The sequence below is a fragment of the Strix uralensis genome, chromosome 11 (genome assembly GCF_047716275.1).
Source record: "Strix uralensis isolate ZFMK-TIS-50842 chromosome 11, bStrUra1, whole genome shotgun sequence".
Classification (NCBI taxonomy): domain Eukaryota; kingdom Metazoa; phylum Chordata; class Aves; order Strigiformes; family Strigidae; genus Strix; species Strix uralensis.
The window spans coordinates 2,604,859-2,626,582 of record NC_133982.1 but is presented as its reverse complement, the minus strand read 5'-3'; the positions used below and the strand labels follow the sequence as shown (position 1 = coordinate 2,626,582).

Here is a 21,724-nt window from a genome sequence, read left to right as displayed (position 1 = left end):
CTTGGATCTTGCTGGCGGCACCGTCCTCCCCCAGGGATGGGTCTTTCCCAGCTCACCGGTGAGCAGGCAGGGCTGTGCCGAGTTCTTTAGGCTGCAAACGTCTTTGCTGCGGTAGAACAGCCCCGTTGCTGTTGCGTGCTGGAGCAGCCGCTGCATCTTTTCTTTTTTTTTTTTTTTTCTCTTGTTTTAACCTTTCCTTGCTCTGGTACAGGCTCTCTCATGCCCCTTCACGGCCACATCTGCCTCCATCTGGCCGCCGATGGTGGCTGAAGGGGAAGCTGCCATGCGGTGTGAGTGCAGGGCGGCCGGCTGCTGCGCGTCTGCCTCACCGGGGGCAGGTGCTGCTGGTCCCCTCCCATCTGTCACATCGTCTCCTTTGTGTTGTGACACTTTCCTGCTTGGAGAAGGATCAGTCTAACAGCCTGGAAGGAAGCCGGCTGTGCTGGCGGCTGCCTGTGCTGCCCGCTCCTGCTGCTGGCCCTGCCTTTCCTGCCCTCCATCCCGACAGGAGCTGTCATGAGAGCAGCAGTGAGGGAGGCTGTGGAGTTGCACGTTCCCCTCCTGGAGGGGACATCGTCCGTCTGGGTGATATTTGTGACAGCCTAGGGAAGGAGCAGGGAAGCCTTTGACCTTTCATCGGGGTAAGGCGCTGTTTTAATAGGAGCTGGCATTACATCTGAGGCAGTCAAAAGCTTAATTCTCCAAGCTGGAAGCAGAGCAGGGGGAAGGTGCCGGCTCATGTCCCCACCTGAGCTCACCGGCTGCTCCGGTCTTCTTGAAGCCTGGCTCAAGCCATGACAAAATGCCAGTTTGTCTTGTTGGGAAGCCAAGCCAGAGTGGTTTTCCTTGCCAGATGACAGCATGGACCTTGCCGCGATGACATCCGAATGCTTCTCCATTGCAAATTAGTTGTTTCTAGCAGCCTGGGGATGGGAGAAAAAAAAAAAAGTAACATAGCTCTATTTTTGCTGCCAGGGTTATTGTTTGTGTGGAAGGGATGGGCCCTGTGTGTTGCATCTGGGAGCATGGGTCTCCCCAAACACATCCCTGCTTAGTTTTAGCGCGTGAGGACAAAGCTCAGTGGTGGTTCTCACGGGAGATTTCCTTGAATCTGGGTGAAGCTTCCCTGAAGCCTCCCTTGAGCATCGTGCAGAATCTTCCCTTCAGCAGCCGATGGCTGGAAGAGCGTGGAGGAGCGGGCAAAGGTACATGTTGCAGTGCAAGACAGAAGTCCTTAAATCACTGAGTGGAAAGAGAAGGGGACCCTGGGGCTGTTGCCTTGTTTTTAGCCTTTTCCTAAAGGTTACCTACGTGATGTTTTATGTTTACCAGTTGATAGGGCAGAGGAGCCTCCTGATCACTTTTGAGGTCCAGGAGGAGCAGGCAGACATGTTAAATATGAAGCTTACAGCCCTAGAGGTGACACAGCCTGGGAGGTGGGAGACCAGAGCATGGAGTGAGTGTGAGCTCACTGCCTTTCTCCTGCCAAAAACCCCACGGCTTGGTGACATGGTGGTCCGACACGCTGCTTCTGGACATGCTGGCTCAGCCTTGTTGGGTGCCCATTGCTGTTTCCAGCCGTTGCAAGGAGGGGGCTTCTTCCCCATCCTTAGGCAGGTGGGGAGAGTTTTCTCCCACGTGGACAGGCAGAGGGGATGGTAGATCTCCAGACCTTGTAGGAGACCATCTTCCAAAGTCTGCGGCTCAGGGTGTGAACACCCTGAAAAAAGATGCTCTAAGTAATGACCTATTTTGCCCTTTTGCTTGGCCTCAGTTTTAATTTTCTCATTTGTGATGGTGGAAGAGTTTTGCAGATGGCCTTTTGTGTCCCGTGGGCTGCAGGTTGGCAAATGCTGCACCGAGACATCAGCAACGTTTGCTTCCTGCTCCCAATTTCAACCTGACCGTAGCCACGTTTCAGTTCGCGGATCTATGGCATGGTGATTTGCAAACCCTTGCTCAATTTTTTTTTTTTTTTTACATGTTACGGTTTCGGTGCATTGAACTTCCCTCTCAAGCTCAGACAGGAGCAAGTCTGGCCCAGAACTCAAGCTGAAGGAGGAGGATGGGTTTCAGGGAGGCTGTGTTGTCCTGGTGGAATATCCTGAGCGAAGCCTCTCTTGGGAAAAGCATTGTTAGACTCTTCATTGAGCTGAAATTGAGAAGTTTTCTTGGTTTGAAGAGAAGGCAATGGCCTCTGGCTGGTTTGGAGCCATTTTCTCTGGGCAAGCGCCTGCTTCTCGCAGCACATGGGCTTTTTACTGGCATTTTTTGGAGCAGTGGCCAAAGGGGGACCAGTTTGGAGCCTGGTGGATCTTGTCCCCTCCAGGGATGAGATCTGCTGTGTGCTGCAGCTGGGTTGGAGCAGCACAGCTCTCCAGGGACCATGTGGGCTGTGCTTCACCCCTGGGGTGACGCTGGGCTTGATTCCCCAGAGGGATGGTGCTGAGGCACCCGGCTGAAGTGCCACCAACTCTGGGTCCATCCTCCTCACTGGGATTTCGCTGGGACGGGCTTTGTCTGTCCATCTCCTTGGGATCAAACTGACCCATTTGCCCCCTCTCCTGATGGTGTGACTGCAGTGGACCCCTATGTCCCTCCCGAGGGACGCAGGGGATGCTCCCCAGGGACTGAGGCCACCCTGCCCAGTGCAGAATAGGGTCTGCAGTTTTTGCTGCTGGCTTCTGCAACGCATGGGAGCCCCGTCCCAGCTACAGACAGAGACAGCATGAGGCTGGAATTTTGAGGATGGGAGGATGCAGGGGAGCAGGAGCAGGGAGGTGAGTTCCCAGGGAGATGTGGCATTAGAGGAGGTGACCGGCTCTGGCTGATGGCAGAGCCTCTCCAGGAGGGTGGCTCTTCTGTGCTGCCTTGCTTAAGATCACCTTCCCTTTCTTCCTCTCCCTTTTGGAGGAAGGAGCTTTGTCTGGGAAGGCAGGAGCATCCTTGTTTTTTTATGGCAGGAAGAGGGGGATGGGGATGCTCCTCTGAGGCAGCCCTCCCAACTTGCTGGCCATGCTGACTTTTGGCTTCTTCTGCAGAAGTTGCCCAAATCCCATGTTCTGGTGCCCTGCTTCTCTCCCAGGTGGGAAAGCCGAGCTGGCAGCAAAGCCACCGAGGGCTGTGAAGGACAAGGGGAGGCAGGATTTGCTCTGGGTCCTGCTGGATCAGCCGGCTGCAGGCACCTGGGCTCCCCGAGGTGCTGCCTGCTGGCAAAGGCAGCACGGCCCTCCCAGCTGGTGGCCTTGGAGGCCACCACCCTGGCCCTTGGCAGCACAGAGTGGTTGGTCCCCATCGCATTGTGTGTCCTGCTGCACCATCATCCCCAGGCTGAGGGCTTATTGTCCCCAAGCCCGACTTTCCACCACGCTGTGGAGAAACACATCCCCAGCATGGTGCTTGACGGTCCCCCACCTCCTTCAAACGTGTTGACACACATCCTGGGGGCGAGCAAAGGGATCGGTGTCCCCCTTGGTAGTGGTGGGTGAGTGCTGGATGTTAATTTACTCTCCTTTTTGCTGAATTTTCCCATGCTGCGTTGGGCATGCTTGCCCCTGGCTCCCCAGTGTCGTGCCCGCAGAGGGAAGCCACGGTGGCTGGAAACGCCTGGCTCCTCAAGCACGATAATTGAATGTGACAGGAACACACTAACTAGGAGACCTTGCTGCCTCCAGCTGATTTGCATTGCAAATAGTATTTAAATATAAAGAGTGATGAGGGTTTGTTGTGTTGTGTTTTTTTTTTTAATCCCCTCTTTACAGGGAAGCTGGATGTAAAGATCCATCAGGGAGCAAAGAAGGGGTTAATGAAGCAGAAAGCGATGGGGTGAGCCACGGGGGAGCAGCGCCTCGTTCCCACGCAGCACCCGACTGCCACCGAAGGGTGCCAGGATGGTCCTCGACTCTGGAAAGCAAGTGCAAGACGGATCCCAGAGTGCTTTTAGGTATTGCTTTATCCATTGTATTCCAGCATTAAAAGAGACATGTTTTCACTGCGCTCTTGCCCAACAAGCTTCCTGGGAAGTCGTGTGCTGCGGACAAGGGTGGGTGGGAGATGGAGCTTGATGGGATGGGATTCAGCTATGTGCTGGCATCTCCACATCTCCTGTGAGCTCCCAGGATGGGCGAGGGGAGCTCGCAGCAGCGGCCAGCCCAGCTCCCTCCATCTCGGCAGCCAGGAGGTAGCTCCTGGCTTTGGCAGCGTCTCGTCCCCAAAATGTGCCTCGAGGTCTTTTGGCTGGGTGGGGTCAGACACATCACGGCGCCAGCCTCACAGGAGAAGGGTGAGAAACCGTGGGGCCGGGGAGGATGGCTCCCACCAGCCGGAGAGCCTGAGCCCTGCTGCACGTGTGCTGGGGGAAGCAGGGGACTCGGGGTGAGAGGGGGGCTCTGTGCTCCCAGGAGCGCGCCCTTACAGCTCCTGGCACCGCCGGCAAGCGCCAGGCCTTACCGCCCTCTCTCCTCATTTGTATCAAAGCAGCAGCCACCCTGCAAAAGCTGACCTCCCCCTCCAGCAGCTGTGTGCATGAGTTAAAAACCCGCTCTGCCTTATGAATAAGATTAATTTCTCCTTTTTCTTTAATCCTTCATATTCAGCATCTCCCCACATTGCTGTGTCTCTGCTCATTACGCATTCGTGTTCACTGGGCTGTGAGCCTTTCGTGCCACGTTGCTCCAGGCTCTGCCTCGCCCGTGGTCTGAGTGCTCCTCCTCATTTCCCAGAGCCCACCCTGCTCCAGAGGGGACAGAGCAACCCCTGAGCACTGCTGGCATCCCTCCTCCTCCTCCCTGGGGACGCAACGGGCAGCAGAGCAGGGCTGCCAGCTCAGCTGCTTGGCGCAGTCACTGGTTGCAGGTTATCCCAGCCCTCTGCCTCAGTTCCTGTCACTACTCCATCAGAGAGGAGGAGGAGGGTGTGAAGTCTTAGTGCCAGCTGCCTGCACCCCCTGAAACTCAGCCACTGGATGCTGCAGCACTGGAAAATCATCCCACTGGCACTGCTGTTTGCCCCCGAGTTGTCTTCTGGCTCCCTTTGCTCTCTGTGGGATCTCTGAGATGCTGGAGATGGTGGATCTGGATTCAACGCCCACCTGTGTCATTCCTCTTTTGGAAAACCCTTGCGGGTGTTTCAGCTCTGAGCTGCCTGGGCTTGGCACAGAGGTGCTGGCATGGGAGCTGCTCTTTGCTGTGGCAGAGGGAGGTGGGTTTCTGCTGCTTCCTCCCTCCTCTGGCTGCATCCCCCCATCCACCAGCCTGTCCCTTGTGTCCCACCAGTATGGTTCTAATCAGCTGTGTGCTGGGACTCCTGGTGCCTTCCCTGCACATCTTTCTCATATCATGGAGGTCCTCCTCTTGGGTGGATGTGCCTCGAGAGCGAGGGGAGATGTCTGCAATGCCCGTAAGAGCACAGCTGGAGAGGGACAAGGGGTTTGGGGTGGCATCCCGGGGTCCTGGTGCCATGGGGAGGAGGCGGCAGGAGAGGACTTGGCTGTGGTGGCCGGTGGGGAGAGGCAGGACACTGGGGTTGGTTTGCTTGAGCTGCCTGCAGCTCCCTGGAGCATCTCTCCTAGGGGTGGAAGGGTTCGGCCCTTGAGCGGCCGGTCCAAGGCAGCCGCTGTGGGACCAAGGTGGGGGAGATGCTCTTCCGGGCAGAGAATGGGTGCACGGGGAAGGAGCATCTGGTTACAGGGCGGGCATCTTTCATAAAACACCACTGGCGTATCTGCTGCCCTGCCCTGCACCTCAGCGGCATGGTCTGGGATGAGCAGGATGCTCGGGACACCGAGCACCCAGGGAGGACGTGCTCAGCACCCAGGGGTTGCACCCTGGCTGCAGCCCCAGGGTTTCCAGCTCCTTATCCCAGGAGCGCAGCACCGTCGGACAAAGCTGTGACAGAGTGGGATCTTGTACCACCCCTGAGGGACAAGGGGAGCATGGGGCTCACGACCTGCCTGTCAAATCCCCATCTCAGTGTGCTGCTTCCCAGGACGGGGCACCCACGCCCTACCTAAGCCTGGCTGTTAACACAAGCCCATGGTTTGGCTTCATATTAAACCAGATCCATTTCCTGCATCCACCTCCATGCAAGTGGCAGCTGCTTTGTCACTCCTTGTCCTTTGTATCGCTCACATTGCATGTCACCTGAGGTTCCATTCCCAAGGATTCCACGTTCTCCACTGTCATCAGTAAAATCTGTTGAGTTCCGTGGGGCTGGCGGCTCCGGCACTGAGGCTCCAGCGGCCCTGGGCAGGCTGGGTCACGGGCACCGCTCATGGTCGTGGCAAAACACGCCATGGGAGGGATGCTGAGATCGTTTATGATGGAGCCATGTTGCCCGGCAGTGTTCTTATGTTCCTCCTGTATTAATGACATAATTTATGATTTTGCCAGGGAACGAGCAGACTGATGCACTGACCTGGTCTGTTCTGCATTCCGGGAAGAAGCTGGTTTTCCCACCCTTGAGAGCATCATTCCTAGTCTGGGATGTGCTGAAAATCAACACCAAATGCCCAGAATACCTTTTACCCAATCCTTTAAAAAATTTCAGTAAAAACCAACCTGAATTTGTTCATATAGGTTGTCTTTAGGCCCACCAGCATTGGGTTTGTGCCATGCGAGCACAGTTTCTCTTATCTTGATAAGGAAGAATTTCTCTTCTTTATCTCTTTCGGGCTAAATGAATGCTCTTCTCATCCCTCTTTTCCTACTGCTTTAAACCTCTTCTGGCTCCCCTCCCACCTGCCCCAGCCGCAAAATCCAGAGAAACAGGGTAATGGCACCCAAACCCAGCCCTTCACGGCATCCCACCTCCTTCACCAGGGGTTTGGGTCTCGCATTGTCCTTGTTTGGGGGTGAAAAGCATTGGAAGAAATCAGCGTGTCCTTTGGTGTTCTCCTGAGACCATGCTGGAGGAGGAGACCCGCCTTGCCCCGGGACGGTGGCAGCTCTCTGGGTCCCACGCCAGAGCCCGGGTGGGCGGATGGAGGTGGTGGTCCCTGCTCCATCACTTCCGCTGCAGGACCACGGCCCAGCTCTGAGCTCGGCGCTGCCGGGTGCTGATGTGGATTGTGCGCCCCATCTTCCATCGGCACAGATTGCTGCGCCGGTTCGCCTTGCTCAGGGACAGCTGCTCCTGCGCTGGACGGGTTTTGGGGTGTCCTGGGGCCAAGGCTGGGCCACCCTCTGCTGAGATGAGCCAGAATTTCCTGGTCAGCCAGCGCGGGCCTGGCGCTGAGACTTCGGGGTCTGGAGAGGAGGGTTTTGGGGGATGTACCACCTCCTGGGACGAGGAGGGCTGGGGATCCTGGTGCTTTTGGGAAGGAAGATGCTCCTTCTGTCCAGTGCCAGAAACCTGTTTGGGGAGGAAAAATGACTGCGTGGGGCACGGTGTTGTGCGTTTTTGGGGTGGATGAACCTGGGTGGTGAACCCCTCCTGCCTGCTCCCGGCGGGTCTTTCAGAGCAGTACCCAGCCCAGAAGCCAGCCTGAGGGGTTCTGGGCCGGCTCCGTGAGCTGCACCCTCGATAGCGCAGCCATGAGGGCACCGTGCCGGGCTCACACGCCCCCCCCCCGGCGTGTAAAACCCCCCGAAAGGGCGCCCTTCCCCCCTCTCCGAGGTGCCGCTGGGGCGGGGAATGGCTCCGCTCCGGGCTCCGCTCGCGATCCGGTCTCCGCGTTTTCGGGGCCCCCGCGCCCGCTTTGTGCCGGCTCTTCCGCCCGGCCGGGGGCGGCGCTCTCCGCCCTCCCGCTCCCCGCTCCGCCTTCCGGGTTTTGCCTGGCGCCCGCGCCGCCCCGCTCCGGCTGCCGGTGGGGTTCCGGCTCCGGGCTGCCGAGCCGAGCCTTGCCGAGCCGAGCCTTGCCGAACCTGGCCGAGCCTGGCCGAGCCTTGCCGAGCCTTGCCGAGCCGAGCGCCCGCCCCGCCCCGCCCCGCCCCGCCCCGCCAGGCGGACACCGGCGCGGCCTGCGCGGTGCGGCGCGGCGCGGCCCACAGGCGCGGGTGGCATGGCGGCCCCGGCGGCCGGCCCCTAGCTGCCGGCGGAGCGGCCAGGCGGCCCCATGGAGGAGACTTAGGGCCGCCCGGGACGGGAGCGGAGCCGGGTGAGTGCGGGCCCGGCCCGGCCCCGCGGCGTCGCGGCGGGGGGGGGGTGGGGGGTGTGTGTGGGGGGGAGGTGTCGGTTAGGGAGCCTCCGCGGCCGTTGGGCCTGGCCCCGGCCCTCCCCCGGTGACCGTTGGGCCCCGGTCGTCGTTCCCTCCAACCGCCCCCCCCCGCGACCGGCGTGGCCCGGGCTCCCCCCGCGGTGACTGTCGGGGCCTTCCCCCGCGGCCGTTGGTGCCGGGACATCCCCTCGCCTCCCCTCCCCCGGCCTTTGAGCCCCCCGCCCGGTTTAGGCCCTCTCCCGCGGCTGGACGCCGTCGCCGTGCTCCGGGGACGTCCCTCCGTGACCGTTGGGACAGGGTGTGTGATTCCCGTGACCCCCGCCCTCGGAGGTCGGGCTCTGTGGGGGTCGGGTGCTCCCCCTCCCGGGGTGCGGGGTCACCCCTTGCGACCGTGGGGGTCACCTTCTCCGCGGCTGTGGGGCCGGAGGGGACCCGGGGGCACCCATGGGGCCGTTGGGCCGGGGTTCCCCCCCCCGTCCCCAGCCGTGCCCCCCCCTTTCCCCACTGGGCTGTGTGTTGGGGGGTTCACCGTGTGTGTGGGGTGCGGAACCCTCCCCATGGAGGGATTGGGAGCTGCTTCCCCGCGTGTCCCAACGCCACGGGAGCGTGGGGGGGCGTCATGGAGCCCGCACGGCTGCGGGGAGCGGGGGGGGGGGGATCCCCCGTGTGTGGGGTCACCGTCCGGGCAGGTTTTGGGGTGAGGGTCCGGGCTGGGGGGGACGCGATGCGGCCGGGCCGTGGGTGGTGGCAGGACGCGGGGATGCGGTTCCCGAGGGGGCACCTCTGTCCCCGGGGTGGGGGCTCTCTCCGTTTTACCCCCCCGGGTCTCAGGGGAGGGTTTGGGGGATTCGGGGAGCGGAGGGGCCCCGGGAGGGCTGTTCCCCTTTGATTGCCGCAGCCCAGCCCTTCCGGGGTGCCGGCCTGGGGGGCTGTGGCGCCTCGCGGGGGGGGTTCTCAGCACAAACCACAGAAGGTTTAAATTTTCCCAAAGGCATTTAGCGAGCACGAGTTGTCCGGGTGCTTTTTTGGGGGGGTCAAAGAGCGAGAGCCCGGGCCCCAGCCCCCCTCAGCCGCCCTTTGGAGAGGGCCCACGGGGCCCCTGCGCGACGATGACCCGGTGCCGCAGGACGAGGCCGATTCGGGGCCCTGCTCGTGCGTGGGGCCGGTCCCGGGGGTGGCACCGCCAGTGACAACGTGGCTGTGGCCGAGGCGAGGCGTCCCGTAAAGGCTGCGGGTGGGTGCGGGAGGACGGCTCCTGCCGTGGAGCTCTCCCGCCCGTTGTGTACACGGGGAAGGTCACAGGTTCAGGTCTGGTCTGCCAGACTTGGCTCCTCTCCATCTCCCAGCAGCCCTTTTTTTTTTTTTCTTTTTTTTTTCTCCCTCTTTCCTTTTTTCCCCCCTTTCTGGGAAGGCCCTTTCCCTTGGAGGAGGTGTTAGACACGCACGTTTTTTGTGGCGCACACCAAAGAGCTCACGGGCCCTTTCTCCCCCCTCCAGAAGAATTAAGGATGCCAGCATCAGGGCTGGCTTTCGGGCTCCGGCGCGCGCAGGGGCGGCGCGGGTGCTTGCAGCCTTCCTCGCCTGGACATCCTCAGGAAAACCTATTTCCACGCTTTGTGCAATGACTCCGGCATCGGATTATGCTGCACATTTCTAGCTCTTTGTTGGCAGTACACGACCGCACACGCACAGCACTCGAAAAATCCAGTCAGCTTATTTTATTGATTAGCTCTTGACCAGAAATAATTTATAATTTATTATTTTGAAGCCGTTTTGGTCTTGAAACAAAAATCTTTGCCCTTTTATGCCCTCGTTCATCCAGCAAGGTTTTTTCCTCTGGCTGCGGGGTAGGGAGGGAGACGTGCGCAGCACCGGGAGCGCGGCCGTCTCGGTGGTGCAAAAGGACAAGGATTTAATGTTTCACCTAAACTGGCCTTGTGTTCAGGACAAGGGCTGCAAGCCAGTTAGAGCCACCAGAGGAAATTAATTATCAAGCAAATTGTAATGATCTGTAATTGAGTATGGCCAGGACACGGGGTATTTTTTTTTTTTCCTTTTTTCAAGCTGGGCACTTGGACTTGGTTTCCAGTGGAGGGTCTGTGTGAGTTGCCATTAGGCTGCTCGCTAGCCAGGGGGGCTGGTGTGTGCACGTATACACACGTAGGTGTCTCTTAATACACGTGTTATCCTATCGTGGTGTCCTCTGCGCGTGCCGAAAATGGTGTTATTTTTTGGGGGGGGCGGGGGGGAGAAGCTGCTGCAAATAAGGGACGTTCGTCCATCTGTAGCTCCATGCTGTGGGCTGGGTGGCAACTGCAAATAATCTCTCCCCCTCTGCACTTGGAAGGTTGCAAAGTCCCCTCGCGCTCGCTGCACCCGACTTGTTGGACGTCGGCAGGCATGGCGTCTGCTTCTGCTGCCTCTAAAGCTTTTTCCCTTTAAATCGTTAGGCTAGCTGAAAACCTGCCTTTTTCAGGAAGAAAGGGCTTGCAAAGTGTAAAGGCAGTTAAGGGGTTCTCACGCTGTGTTGGAGCTACCTAACAGCTTGTGTATCTTTATTATGTATGAACAAGAAGGAAGGACCAGAGTTTGCTCTGTCTGGTTTATTCTCTTTGAGAACCGGGCCACGTTGAGTCGAGATTTGCCTCCAGATTATATTTACAATATCTTTTTAATTTTAATTGCATAAATGAAAGAAAACCAGAAGCTGCCTCGTCTTTCTAGCGCTTCCACACAGGCATCCCTACTGAAACAAAGTCGGTGTCCCCACCGTGACAGAGGTTGGAGACCCACCTCTGGGATCACATTCCTGAGGCTCAGCCACAATAGAAAGGTGGTTAGGGACCAGTCGTGCCTCATAGCGATTTATTTGGTATTTCCTGGGGGCGTGCTGCCTGAAAAGGGATCTTCCTCTGCTTGCTGGTTAAGGGAAGGGGAAGAGCTGGGCTGTATCGTGTTGCTGTCAACCTTGGGTGGGCTGGGAGTGAGGATGCACCTTGCCGCCGACCTGCTGCACCCAGCATGGCAGGACTCCGATTTGGATTAGGGCGTCTGGGCGCTGATGCAATACTAGTCCCAGATGTAATGCAATAAGCCTCTTTGTCCCTTTTATCCAGAGTATTATGTAAATAAGATGGTATTTATGGTCCCAGGTATGTTGTTTCGGGGATGTGTGACAGCGTGCGTGCACAGCTATGCCCTTTGAGTGTTGACACCGCTGCTTCTGGCCGGCGACAGGGACCTGCCGGGGGCAGGCAGCGAGCGGGCAGATGCTCGCAGGGAGCACGTCACGTGCTGGCTCCCTACCGAAAGGAGGTGAGGCCACAGGTGACCTTGCCAGGGGCTGGTGACAGTTTAACCGTGCTCGGTTGCTTCTGCACACCGAGCGGATGGGCTTTAGGTAGCCTGCAGGAGATGGGGTGGCTTCCCAGCGAGTTCAAGGTGAGGTCTGTGTTTATCTTTGCAGGCGTGCTGCAGAATACGGACTGATGTTTCCCCAACCTCTGGGTTGTGAGAGTCGCAGGTCTGTTCCCAAACCCGCTCTGTATTTCTTCGCAGCTGATGGTGGTTTGTGGAGAGGTTTTTTTTGGGAAGCACTGAAGTCCCCAAAGCAGCTGGAGGTGGCCTGGGCTGTCTGCAGTTCTCTGTGATGTCTCTTCTGATGCTTTGTGGGCACAGGTCAAGCGCTTGTGGGCTCTCTGGGTATGGTCCCTTCCCCTTGCCCACTTATTCGGGAAAGTCATAATTTGGATGCTTGTGCTGCGGTGGTAGTGGCTGGAGGGAGGATGAAGCCATTGCATGAGGGCGTCTGACTCCAGCAGGGTTTTGGGGATGTAGGGGGTATGTTGGGGAGCTCATCTGGGTGTGAAGGGCCTTGTGTAAGATCAAGGGTAGGTAGCTAAGGTGGCTCGGAGCACGCGGCTGCCCTGGGAGCTCGTCAGTGACTGCGCATAGCTAGTGAACTGGAGCTTTGGCCACCCTGGCAGCAGCTGGTCTGCTCCACGTCCCCATGCCAGGTTGGCTCAGATGAGGAAGGGGTGCTGCTTGGTTTTGGAGGAGAGAAGAAAAAAAGATCCCACTGGGATGTGGCTTCTTTTGCCACTCAGTTGCATTGAAAATGCGTTTTCCTGCTGACGAGGATGGGTGCCTTGTGGTGTGACGTGTTTCAGAGGAAGGAGTAGGGTTTTGCTCTGACAATCCTACTGTAGAGAAAATAGGGAATGGCTGCCTGTCTGCGAAACTTGCTCTGTGACTCTAGTTGCTTGTGTGAATTTTAATTTTTTTTTTTTAAATTATATAATTTCTTTAAAGCAAACACCTATTTCACTTCTGGGTTTTGGTGAAAAATCAGTTTTTGAGATGAAACCAAGAGGTTGTTTTGCTTTTGCTGCAGCTGAGTGTCCTTCACATGCACAAAATAACTGACGTAGCTGCTTAAGCGTCAGCTCAGATGTTGTGTGAGGGGGGTGCGTGTGTAGAGAGGGGGTATCAAAGGATGCGGGGGCATTTTTGTGCATGAATAAGGATGATTTCAGGACAATCTTGATATTTTGTATTTAAACATTAAATGATCAATTTCTACAGTTAATTTCCTTGTTTATGGGGAAGAAAAGAAAGAAAAAGGAAAGCTAATGTTGTCCCTTTATGCTGCTCCTTCCCCAAGCACATCGCGGACACAGGAAGGTTTTGTGGCATCAGATTTTCCCTCAGAGCTGTTCCTGGGCCCGCTCGGCCACTCTTCTGATGATATCTTTGTACAGTGCTACATCACGTGTGACATCTCGTCTCTTTGCGTGGCGACGCTGATGTATTGATAACAAAACAAGGCGGTTTGGGAATGATTTTAATAAATTTGCTGAGCCCATTTGTGGTTTTGATCAAACAGACGGTTCGTGACTCAAGTGAGTCCAAAGATTTGGCTCGGAGTTATCTGGTGCTTCTCCAGTGGTGGAAAGGGCAGCTCGGGAGGAATCTGCTTTGCAGCTTTTAAAGGAGTGAAAATGAGGTGTGTAATGACTTAGCTAACGTTAACCGCCATCAATTCAATTGAAGAGGTAGAGTCTTACTAATCTCCAGGAGAATTACTGCTCCTTCCCCAAAGATTTAGTAGCTGATGCCATGGTGAAGTTTCTTGTCCTGAAGATTTTCTGTTTATTTTTTTGGGGTTTCACGTCTAATCTGTACCTTTCCTCTGTACCTATCACCACAAGTAATTAGAAGTGAACTACGACTACCAAAATAAGCCAAGTACACTTTGATGCATGGTTCTTGCTGGTTTTTATTGTATTCCTTTATATGCTGGCTAATTCACAAAATTTGGCAATTTGCAATGGGTCATTAGCGTAAATTAGCAACTTTCTGATGTATATCATAGCTTTGCAAATGTGCTTTATTAATCTGTGAAATACACCTATTTATTATCCCTCCCAGGGGAAAAAAAAAAAAAAAAAGGATTTCTTGGCATGGTACTTGTTCTACTTGCATTTGTCCCTGTCTGTGTACACCTTCCCTCCTCCTTTACTTCACAGTCTGGTTGGTTTTTCCCAAAGTGTTGCCAGGCTGATGGTTTGACAGCAAGAGAGATTACAGCTGCACGTACAGACCTCTGCTGCAAATGAAGCCTTAGCTCCTGTAGCCAAGGTGCCCTAATTGGTTATTGAATGAAGGGAATTAAAGGCATTAATAGGTGAAGTGGCTACTCCTTCATTTTTGGAGCGGCCGAGAGATGTTCGTCCTCTTTTGAAGCCTGGGAAACAGCCAAGGCTGCCTGTGTGCTCTTCTCCTAAAAGAAAAAATAAAGCCCAGAAGCTGTCCCTTCCCTGGGAGCGAGCAAGTGACCGTCTGTCTGGCCTCTGCAAGTTGTGCTGCTGTGTGGTACTCTCCTGTCGAGGCAGGGCTGTGGCTGGGAGATGCTGTTCAGCTGGGCATCCCTCAGCTGGGATCACTGGCGCTCTTCCTTCAGGTGGAGAAGACAGAAACAAGACGTTGACTTCAGCACGGAGCCCTCCCTGCTTCTGCCACGCAGCTGGTGGTTTCTGTGTCCTGCTGTACCTCTGTGGAGGGTCATCCTCACTGGAAACCGTGTGGCTGCAACTGGACTGGGACCACCATGGGGCTGGGGGACAGCAGGGATACCAGGGTGGCTGGGAGCGAGGCGAGGAGCCTCGCTGCCTCCAAAGCCCCGTAAGGAAAAGGTGCACATGGCTGGTTCGGAGGCGCCCGCTCTGCTCACACTAATGCCCAGGAGCTCAGCCTGCTGCCAGAACTGCGGGTGCCTTTCTGCAGCCCTGCTGATGGCGTTGGGCAAGCAGGGGGAAAAGGGTGAGCTCTTTTTTTTCCAGCACTTACGCCAGTGGTTATTTATGCCCGTTGGTTGTCTTTGGTCTTCACCAGCTCTTCTTGCTTCTCATCTCCATGACTGATGCTTCGGGGATCTTTCCTGGTCACATCCATCTTGCTGCTTCCTCTCACTGCTGACTTTCTCAGGCTGCTGGCAATCGTCCAGCCTGCGCGAGGCTTTATCTGGAATTTGTAAGCCTTTTTGGTTATTGTTATGTGCTCTCTACCCCCTTCTAGGCTGGGTGTGAGGACGGGCCACTGATTCAGATAACTTTAAGCTTGTTGTAAATCAGTTCACTTCTGCACTGGGGTTAGCAAGGGTGTAACCAGACCGGGTTTAAATCCACACAGCTGCTCCATTTCCCTGGTGGAAACCAGCTCTCTGCTTGAGGGACAGTCAGCCCCCAGGTTTGTCCCTGTGGGAAGCATTGCGATGCAGAGCTCAGTGCCAAACAGATTTGCTCAGATGTCCCATTTTGAGTGTTTAATGTTATTTTTGGCAACAGCCAGTAGCAGCATGGCTGGCTGGGTTCAACAAGAATGGGCTTTGCGGTGGTAGGAGAGTGCCGGGGCCGTGTCCGGTGCTGCCGGCAGCGCCTCTGATGAGCTGTAGCGCGCCGGCTTGTCTAGCTTACGCTCATCTGAAGCGCTTCTGAGTTAACCCTGGCTGGTTATTGCTCACAGGGTTGCTTTTTGCTTTTGCCACTGTGTAGCTGCCAACGGTCCATGTGTCAGCCTCCAACAGCCGAACCCCGCGGTGATGCCTCTCCGCTCCTGCCTGTGCCTGCCAGGCCCCGCTGGGTGCCGTGTGCTGGTGATGCTGTGACACCTGCAGTCACGCAGGATGACATGTGGGGATCGTGGGATGCAGGTTTGGGGTGAAGATGGGGCTGTGTTTCTAGTTATTGTTAAACCGTCATGTGCAGGTCTGGGCACAGCAATTACACGGTGGTGTCTTCCAGCGTGCAGACACAACGGTGAGGGGTAAATCCCGGTTGGGCGTCCCTAATTCAGGATAGATCTGAGAGTTGAGCTTGCAGGAAGGAAGCTGGCTGCATTATTTTATCCACCAAATGCTCTTTCTCCCATGCACATGGGTTTTTTCAATTCCTCTTTCCCAGCACAGCTGAATGTTAAGAGTGCTGGGCACTAGTTTATGTTTATGGATGTGGATCTGAGTGCTGGGCTTGCTGAGAAAGCTCTTGGCCATTTTCAGCTGTCAGAGATTTTGAAGTCTGCAAGGTCATGCTTGCTGGAAGAAGTCTAGCCTGGTGTTTTTGGATGAGCAGGCAATGGTCCAGAGGAAGAGCCAAGCCTGAGCCTTGCTGCTACCTGCTCATCTCCATGGCAGAGGCTTGGGAAGGAGACGTGCCTCGCACAGGACAGTGCCGTGAGAGCTGTAATGAAGTGCTGGCACAGCTCTCGTCTGCCCTAGCTGTGCCTGACGCTCCTCCAGTCCGTGATGTTGCTTTATCCCACCACTGTGACCTTTCCTGCAAACCTGGCTCCTGCCTCGCAGGAGGTCCGTCAGCTCTCCGTAGGAGGGACACGCACACAGCCAAGTCGCTGGACTTAAAGGGCGAATACAAAGAGGGTGAAGGCGCTCTGTTCACGAGGAGCCACCTGGAGAAGTCAAGGGGCAACGGATACAAGTTGCACTGGGAGAGGTTTAATTTCAACATAAGAAAGAAATTTTTTACGGTGAGAACAATCATTCACTGAAACAACCTCCTCAGGGACTTGGTAGAGTTTACATCGCTGGAGATCTTCAAGATGCGACTGGACAGGGTGGTAGATAACTTTATCTGGGTTCCCTTTCCCACAAAAGGTTGGACCAGGTGACCTTTCAAGGTCTCTTCCAACCTGGTCTGCTCTACAGTTCTGTGACTTGTATCGTGTTGACACATGCGTTCGTGCTTGTGTGTAACAGTGGTGTTTGCTCAGCTTCCCACCAGAGGAGTGACTCTAGCAGTGCGAGTCGGTGGAGAGCAGGCAAGCGTACCGGGTGATGTCTGCCTGCTGTCCTTCACAGGAATGAAATAAAGTGACATTTGGTGCCTTCATGTGGGTCTGTAGGTATTGATGTGCCTCCTGCTTGAGCTGAGGACCATGCTTTTGAGTGATGCTTCTCTTGCTGTTAGTTTTCTTGAAATATGAAGCTCTGGACTTCCTTGTGTATTGGTGGTGGAAATGTGGGTTGTGTTTTATTCAGTGCAGAGGCAGGCAGCTTGGAAAAAATGCAAGGGCTGAGAGACATTAAAACCAAATAATTGTAAATCTGAAGAACTGTGGGCTCTCGAGGCACGAACACATGAAAAATTGGGACTCTGGTGATGACACTTCCAAGAGTGATGGAAGGATTAAAGAGGAACTTGTTCTAGTTTTCCCCCTTTCGCAACATACTGGAAGGCCGGAAACATTTCCTCCTTTTTGTTTTCCCCCTTTTTGTGTGCCTCGTGTATCGGTGACGTGTTTGGCTTGTTGGGAGTTGAGGGAAGTGAGGGGGTCTGGCGAGGGTGGCTTTGCCATCGAGCTGTGTTCAAGAACGTTGGGTTTTTCAGCCCTAGATGGAGCTTCTCCTCAAGTCCTCTTTGGTGTTGAGGATAAAGAAGTGTCAATAAGAAGCTAACACTGGGTCTTGGCTAATCTGGTGAAGTGTTTTCTTCAAACACAGCCAGGTTGAGATCTGGCACAGAGCGCACTTATCTTGTATTGACAGTTTTGCTGGACTTCTTTGTGCGCAGTAGCCTTGCTGAGTGTTGCTGTAAAGGTCGTGTTTTAAGGCCATGGGCGGATGGGGGTGGATGTGAGGTTGAATTTTGATCTGAGCTGCATCTTTTGACCGATGTTGAATGTGTGGTTGACACCTGAGTGTGTATTTGGTAGCAGGTTGGTGTTTTGACTGCTAAATCTCCTGAGCTTTGCTCCAGGTAGGGTGATTGCCTGTCCATCCCTACACGGAAGAGGTCTTTGCTCACCTCTCCTATATTCCTCCATCTCCAGCCACTTCCAGTGACCTCGTCTGTCCTGCTTTTGTAATGCCTGGACTGAAATATTTCAGGCTTTTCTCAAGAATGCCAACAAATGACTCATGACTTGAGCGCTGCCCTGTGTCAGGTTCATCTCCAGTGTCAAGCCTCAGCCTATGGAAACTTGGAGTCCCGGCATAAGTTTCTCGACGTCTCTCCGGGCGCTCCAGCTGCAGTGCATGCTGGAAGATGTAGTCTTGGCGGGGTGCACCTCCATATTAAAAAAAGAAGGGTGGCTCCATTTTATTCAAATTGGGTTCAGCCTTCTCCCTCCTGGCAGCTCGCCGGCGCCGTCCCGCTCAGCCTCGAGAGCCACCGAAGTTCTCCCAGCGCCTTGTGTGAGCGAGGAGGCGGGAGCACAGCTCCTCCATTCAAAATCTTGCTTAATTCCACATTGAACAGCTTGTTTTGAAGCCCTGCGCTTCGGCGTGTTTTGCAACAGCTCGGACTCCTGCCGGGTGAAGGCGATTGAGGGATCCTGCCCCCGTTGGGTGGCAGTTCTGGAGGGTGTCATGGTAAATCTCCTTTGTCTGCTATGGCTTGACTGATGTATGGGGGAGAGCAAACCCTCCTCCCCTGCGTGATTTCTTGAGCTGAAAGCAGCAAGTGAGTGAGGAAGCTCCTTTGTGCAGATTTCTCCGTCTCCTCTTGTGCGTGCCAGCTGGCTCGCGTTCAACATTTCTCTTTTTTTCCTCTTTTTTTTTTTTTTTTTTCTCCCCCATCTCTAGAGAGAGGGGGCGGGGAGAGAGGGGAACATCTTAAAAAGAAATCTGCAGAAAAGACATGGGAGTTACTTAACAAAAATCCAACCCAAACAAGCCCAGCTGGGGGATTACAAATGCGGTGGTAGGGGAGCGAGTGCGGCAGCTCGGGAAAGGCAGGCGTGTTTCCCCCCCCCCCCCCCCCGCCCCGAGTTTCTTTAGTCGTAAAAGGAAACAAAAAGGGATCTTGTGCGGAGGCAGCGTATGGGGAGAGCTGTCGGCTGGCTGCCAGTGGCGGGAGGAAGGGCCTCGGCACTGCGGCCCCTCGTGCCGCTGCCTTGGCAGAGTGGGGCTGGGGGCTTGTGGGGAGCCCTTCGGGGTCTTGGCTAGTTGGGGGGGCCAGCATCTCTTCCATGGATGCTCTCCCCGACTGCCAGTGCTGCCTTTGCCTCCCCCTGGGAGGGAGCAGAGGGGTCTGTTTGCTGCCCAGGGTTGCTCCCAGCCTGCGCAAGCATCTCGTTGAAACCCTCTGCTCCCTGCCTTGTACCCTGCCAGAGGAAACGCCGTGTCCTGGAGATTTCCCCCCCCCGCCCCACCGTGTCGTCTTTGCAGCTCCTTCTTGCGGGCATTCCTGAAAGTTAATCAGGGTGAAAATTGCAGTCGGTCATGTCTGGAAGCCACCAGAGGCTGATCCTGGAGCGCTGCAGGCTGGAGCACATGGGTATGAGACAGTCTCCCTATGTGTGGGCTGGTTGCTGCCAGGAGAAGAACTTTCTCCTGCATCTCGCCGCCCTTGGGCGTTCAGTCCTTCCCCGCTTTGGTTTCTCGGCCTCCAGTAACCAGCAGAGAAAGCTGGAGAGGCGCGGGCTCGGTGGGTTTGCTGCCGAGCATCTTGCACATGTTTTAGCACAAAGAGCCGGGGGCTCATGCGGTTTCCTCGCTCCCTTTTTTGAAGGCGAGCTATTCTGTTTGAATAGCTTTCTCTAGGTGTGTTTGCAGCTCTGAAAGTGAACTTTCAGGTTTGTCTCTTAATATGGTTGGCTCTGTCCCAGCCCGTAGATGCGGATTGTAGAGGTCTCGGCACCTAATGGAGCTGAATTATTCATGTCTGGTGCTGTGTGTGTGCAGCATTCCCAAGCAGAAAGCTGTCTCCTTGTAGGATCTGCGCTCCAGGACTGCTCTTAAAACGCTTTGTTGGCAGGTCTCCAGGCCAACAAGTGAGCACATGCTTTTCATGTTGCGCGGGGATCAATCCCGCGATGGCAGGAGGTAAGAGGAAGGACACGTTTATAGCTGAATCAATCTCCTCGGTCTGTTTTCTGAGATGCTGTGATTTGTGGTGGCGTTACACCCCCCCGGCAGGAGAGTGGGGAGGATCTGGATAGCACCCGGCGCTTTTCCAGCTTGGGCAAACCGGGTGGTGGGAAAGGGACCTCCCCCTCTGGACCATGGGCTGCAGTAGCCAGGGGTTCCCATCTGCCACAGTATGGCAGGTCAGGGGTCCCTGGGTGTCTTGCTTGGGAGAGGCACCCAAAACCCTCCTCCAGCTGCAGAGGTTGAGCCAGTGAGTGTGGCTCACTGGAGAAGAGACGTGGGGAATTGAGATGGGTGTTTCAGGGAGGGGGTGTTTGAGCTTCAGGAGGTGCTGTAGAGCCACGTGTAATGGTTGACATGCGGGGGACCCCCCCCAGAACGTGTACCAGCGTCCTGCAGCCCCGGGCTGGAAAGGGCCGGTCGCTGCCCTGGTCCCTCTTCCTGCGGTGGCACGTCTCGACCTCCCTGTCTCACTCTTGGCGCGACGTGCCTTTCGTCTGCTCTTGCAAATCCAGCATGTTCTCGTCTGTCCTGTTTGCGGTTCCCTTCCCTCTGCATTAGCAGAGCTCAGGCTCCCTCGACGCCTCCTCCATTGGGTGGATGTTTTTTCTCCTGTTGTTTTCTAACCCTTTGATTGTTCCTGGCTCTCTAATCGCCAGGGACCCAGCGGACTTCTGGGCTCCTTCTTCCTTTTGTTGTGGTAGGAATTGGCAAACGCTGCCGCTGTTTGCATAGTTTCAGACCAAAGTCCTGCTCATCTGCTCTCCTTATTTCATATATATAAATAATATTTATTTATATGTGTGTGTGCATGTATATATGCACACTGAAAACAGCAAGGCGAGTTCCCCAGTGTGAGCTGAGAGCCAGCCAAGCCAGCATCATGGAGGCGTTGCGTGGAGCGGGTGATGCTCTGCCTGTCACAGTACAACCCTGCGGAGTGTCCGTTGCCTCCCTGCAACTGCGGGGCCAGGTCCTCGTCTGTGTGTCCCTCTGATCTGAGCTGGCCGTGGCCCTTCACGTGCTCCAACCTTGAGCGGGCAGCTCTTGGAGTTGGAGGCTGAGCCTTCTCCTCTCCTGGTAGCTCATGTGTGTTGGTCCTGTGCAGCAGCGCCGTGTCCCCGAGCCCTGTCCAGCGGGTTGTGACTGGACGCTGTGCCTCAACTTTGGGCAGGGAAGGGGCTGCTACCAGCTAAAAATCTAGTTTATCCACCTTGTTACTGGTTTTGCCCATCTGGACAAAGGATCCACGGCACAAAGGGAGCTGGCGGTAGCAACGCTTGCTGGCCAGGGAGGTCTGCGCCGTGCAGAGATGAGATGGTCGCTACCGATCGCCGCTGATTGCTGGCCCCATCGGTGGTTCTGAGAGAGGCTCTGGAGAGGCAGGTCGGTGGGGTCAGGCTGGACGCCCCGGTTTGGTGCTGGGAAGTGGGTGCTGGGTCAGGAGGAGGAAGAGGAGGCGGCGATGATAGAAACGCGCAGGGCGGCTTTGGGAAGCTGTTAGCGACTCCTGTGCACAAAGTGATCTCCTGATTCGGCACTTTCTCTGCCGCTGAAATGAGAGGTCAGTGCTTTTCATTTCCAGTTTGCATGCTAGCCCCCGGCTCCTGGGGTTAAAAATCTCCGTAATGACCTGTCAGAGAGCGGATTATTAGCTGTACAGAGCCGAGGATGCTGTGGGGAGCAGATGGAAAATGGTCTGGCTGCGGCAGCCTGTCTGATGAAAGAATCCCTGGCATTTTTACAGTGTTTGCATCTCTGGAAACGCACCATGAAGCTGCTTTCCAGGCTCCTGCCTGCTGGGGTTTGAAGAAATTTGTGCGTGTGTGGGGTGGTTGTTTTTTTTTCCCTTCCCTTCTCATTTCTCTTTAAGTCACCTGTTTTTGAAGTGTTGCTCTTAAATAGTACCAGGAGCCGTCAGGCCCAGAGGGTGGCGGGCAAGGGGAGGACAGTGCTGCTGGAGAGGAGCTTCGTCCAAATGGGTGGTCAAGGCTTTCTTAAGCGATGGCGGCTGGGGCCAAGTAGCTGGCCGGGTGGCTGCTGGGAAGAAGCTGTTTCATGTGTTAATTATGTCTCGTCAGTGTAATTGCCACGAGCTAATCTCAGCCAGTGACTCCGGTGCTTTTTCAGGTTTCGCGTGGGTGTCTCTTTTTTTTTTTTCTGTTTTTTTTTTTTTTTTTGTGTTG

At 55.6% G+C, this 21,724-nt stretch overlaps 2 protein-coding genes across 4 annotated transcripts in view; both read left to right on the top strand.

Moving 5' to 3' along the window:
- TRIP4 (thyroid hormone receptor interactor 4) overlaps positions 1 to 3,996 on the top strand; it is a 33,537-nt gene extending 29,541 nt beyond the window's left edge. The window contains exon 13 of the mRNA XM_074880431.1: positions 3,762 to 3,996. Coding sequence (XP_074736532.1) covers positions 3,762 to 3,829 — 68 coding nt within the window. The 3' untranslated portion in view covers positions 3,830 to 3,996. The remainder of the gene's footprint in view (positions 1 to 3,761) is intronic.
- Positions 3,997 to 7,953: 3,957 nt separating this feature from the next.
- The window catches only part of ZNF609 (zinc finger protein 609), a 73,930-nt gene continuing 60,159 nt past the window's right edge, over positions 7,954 to 21,724 (top strand). Inside the window, exon 1 of one of the 3 annotated variants that reach the window (XM_074880948.1) lies at positions 7,954 to 8,095. The gene's annotated coding sequence lies outside the window, so the exon portion shown is untranslated. The remainder of the gene's footprint in view (positions 8,096 to 21,724) is intronic. The other 2 variants (XM_074880949.1, XM_074880950.1) reach the window with 2 other exon arrangements.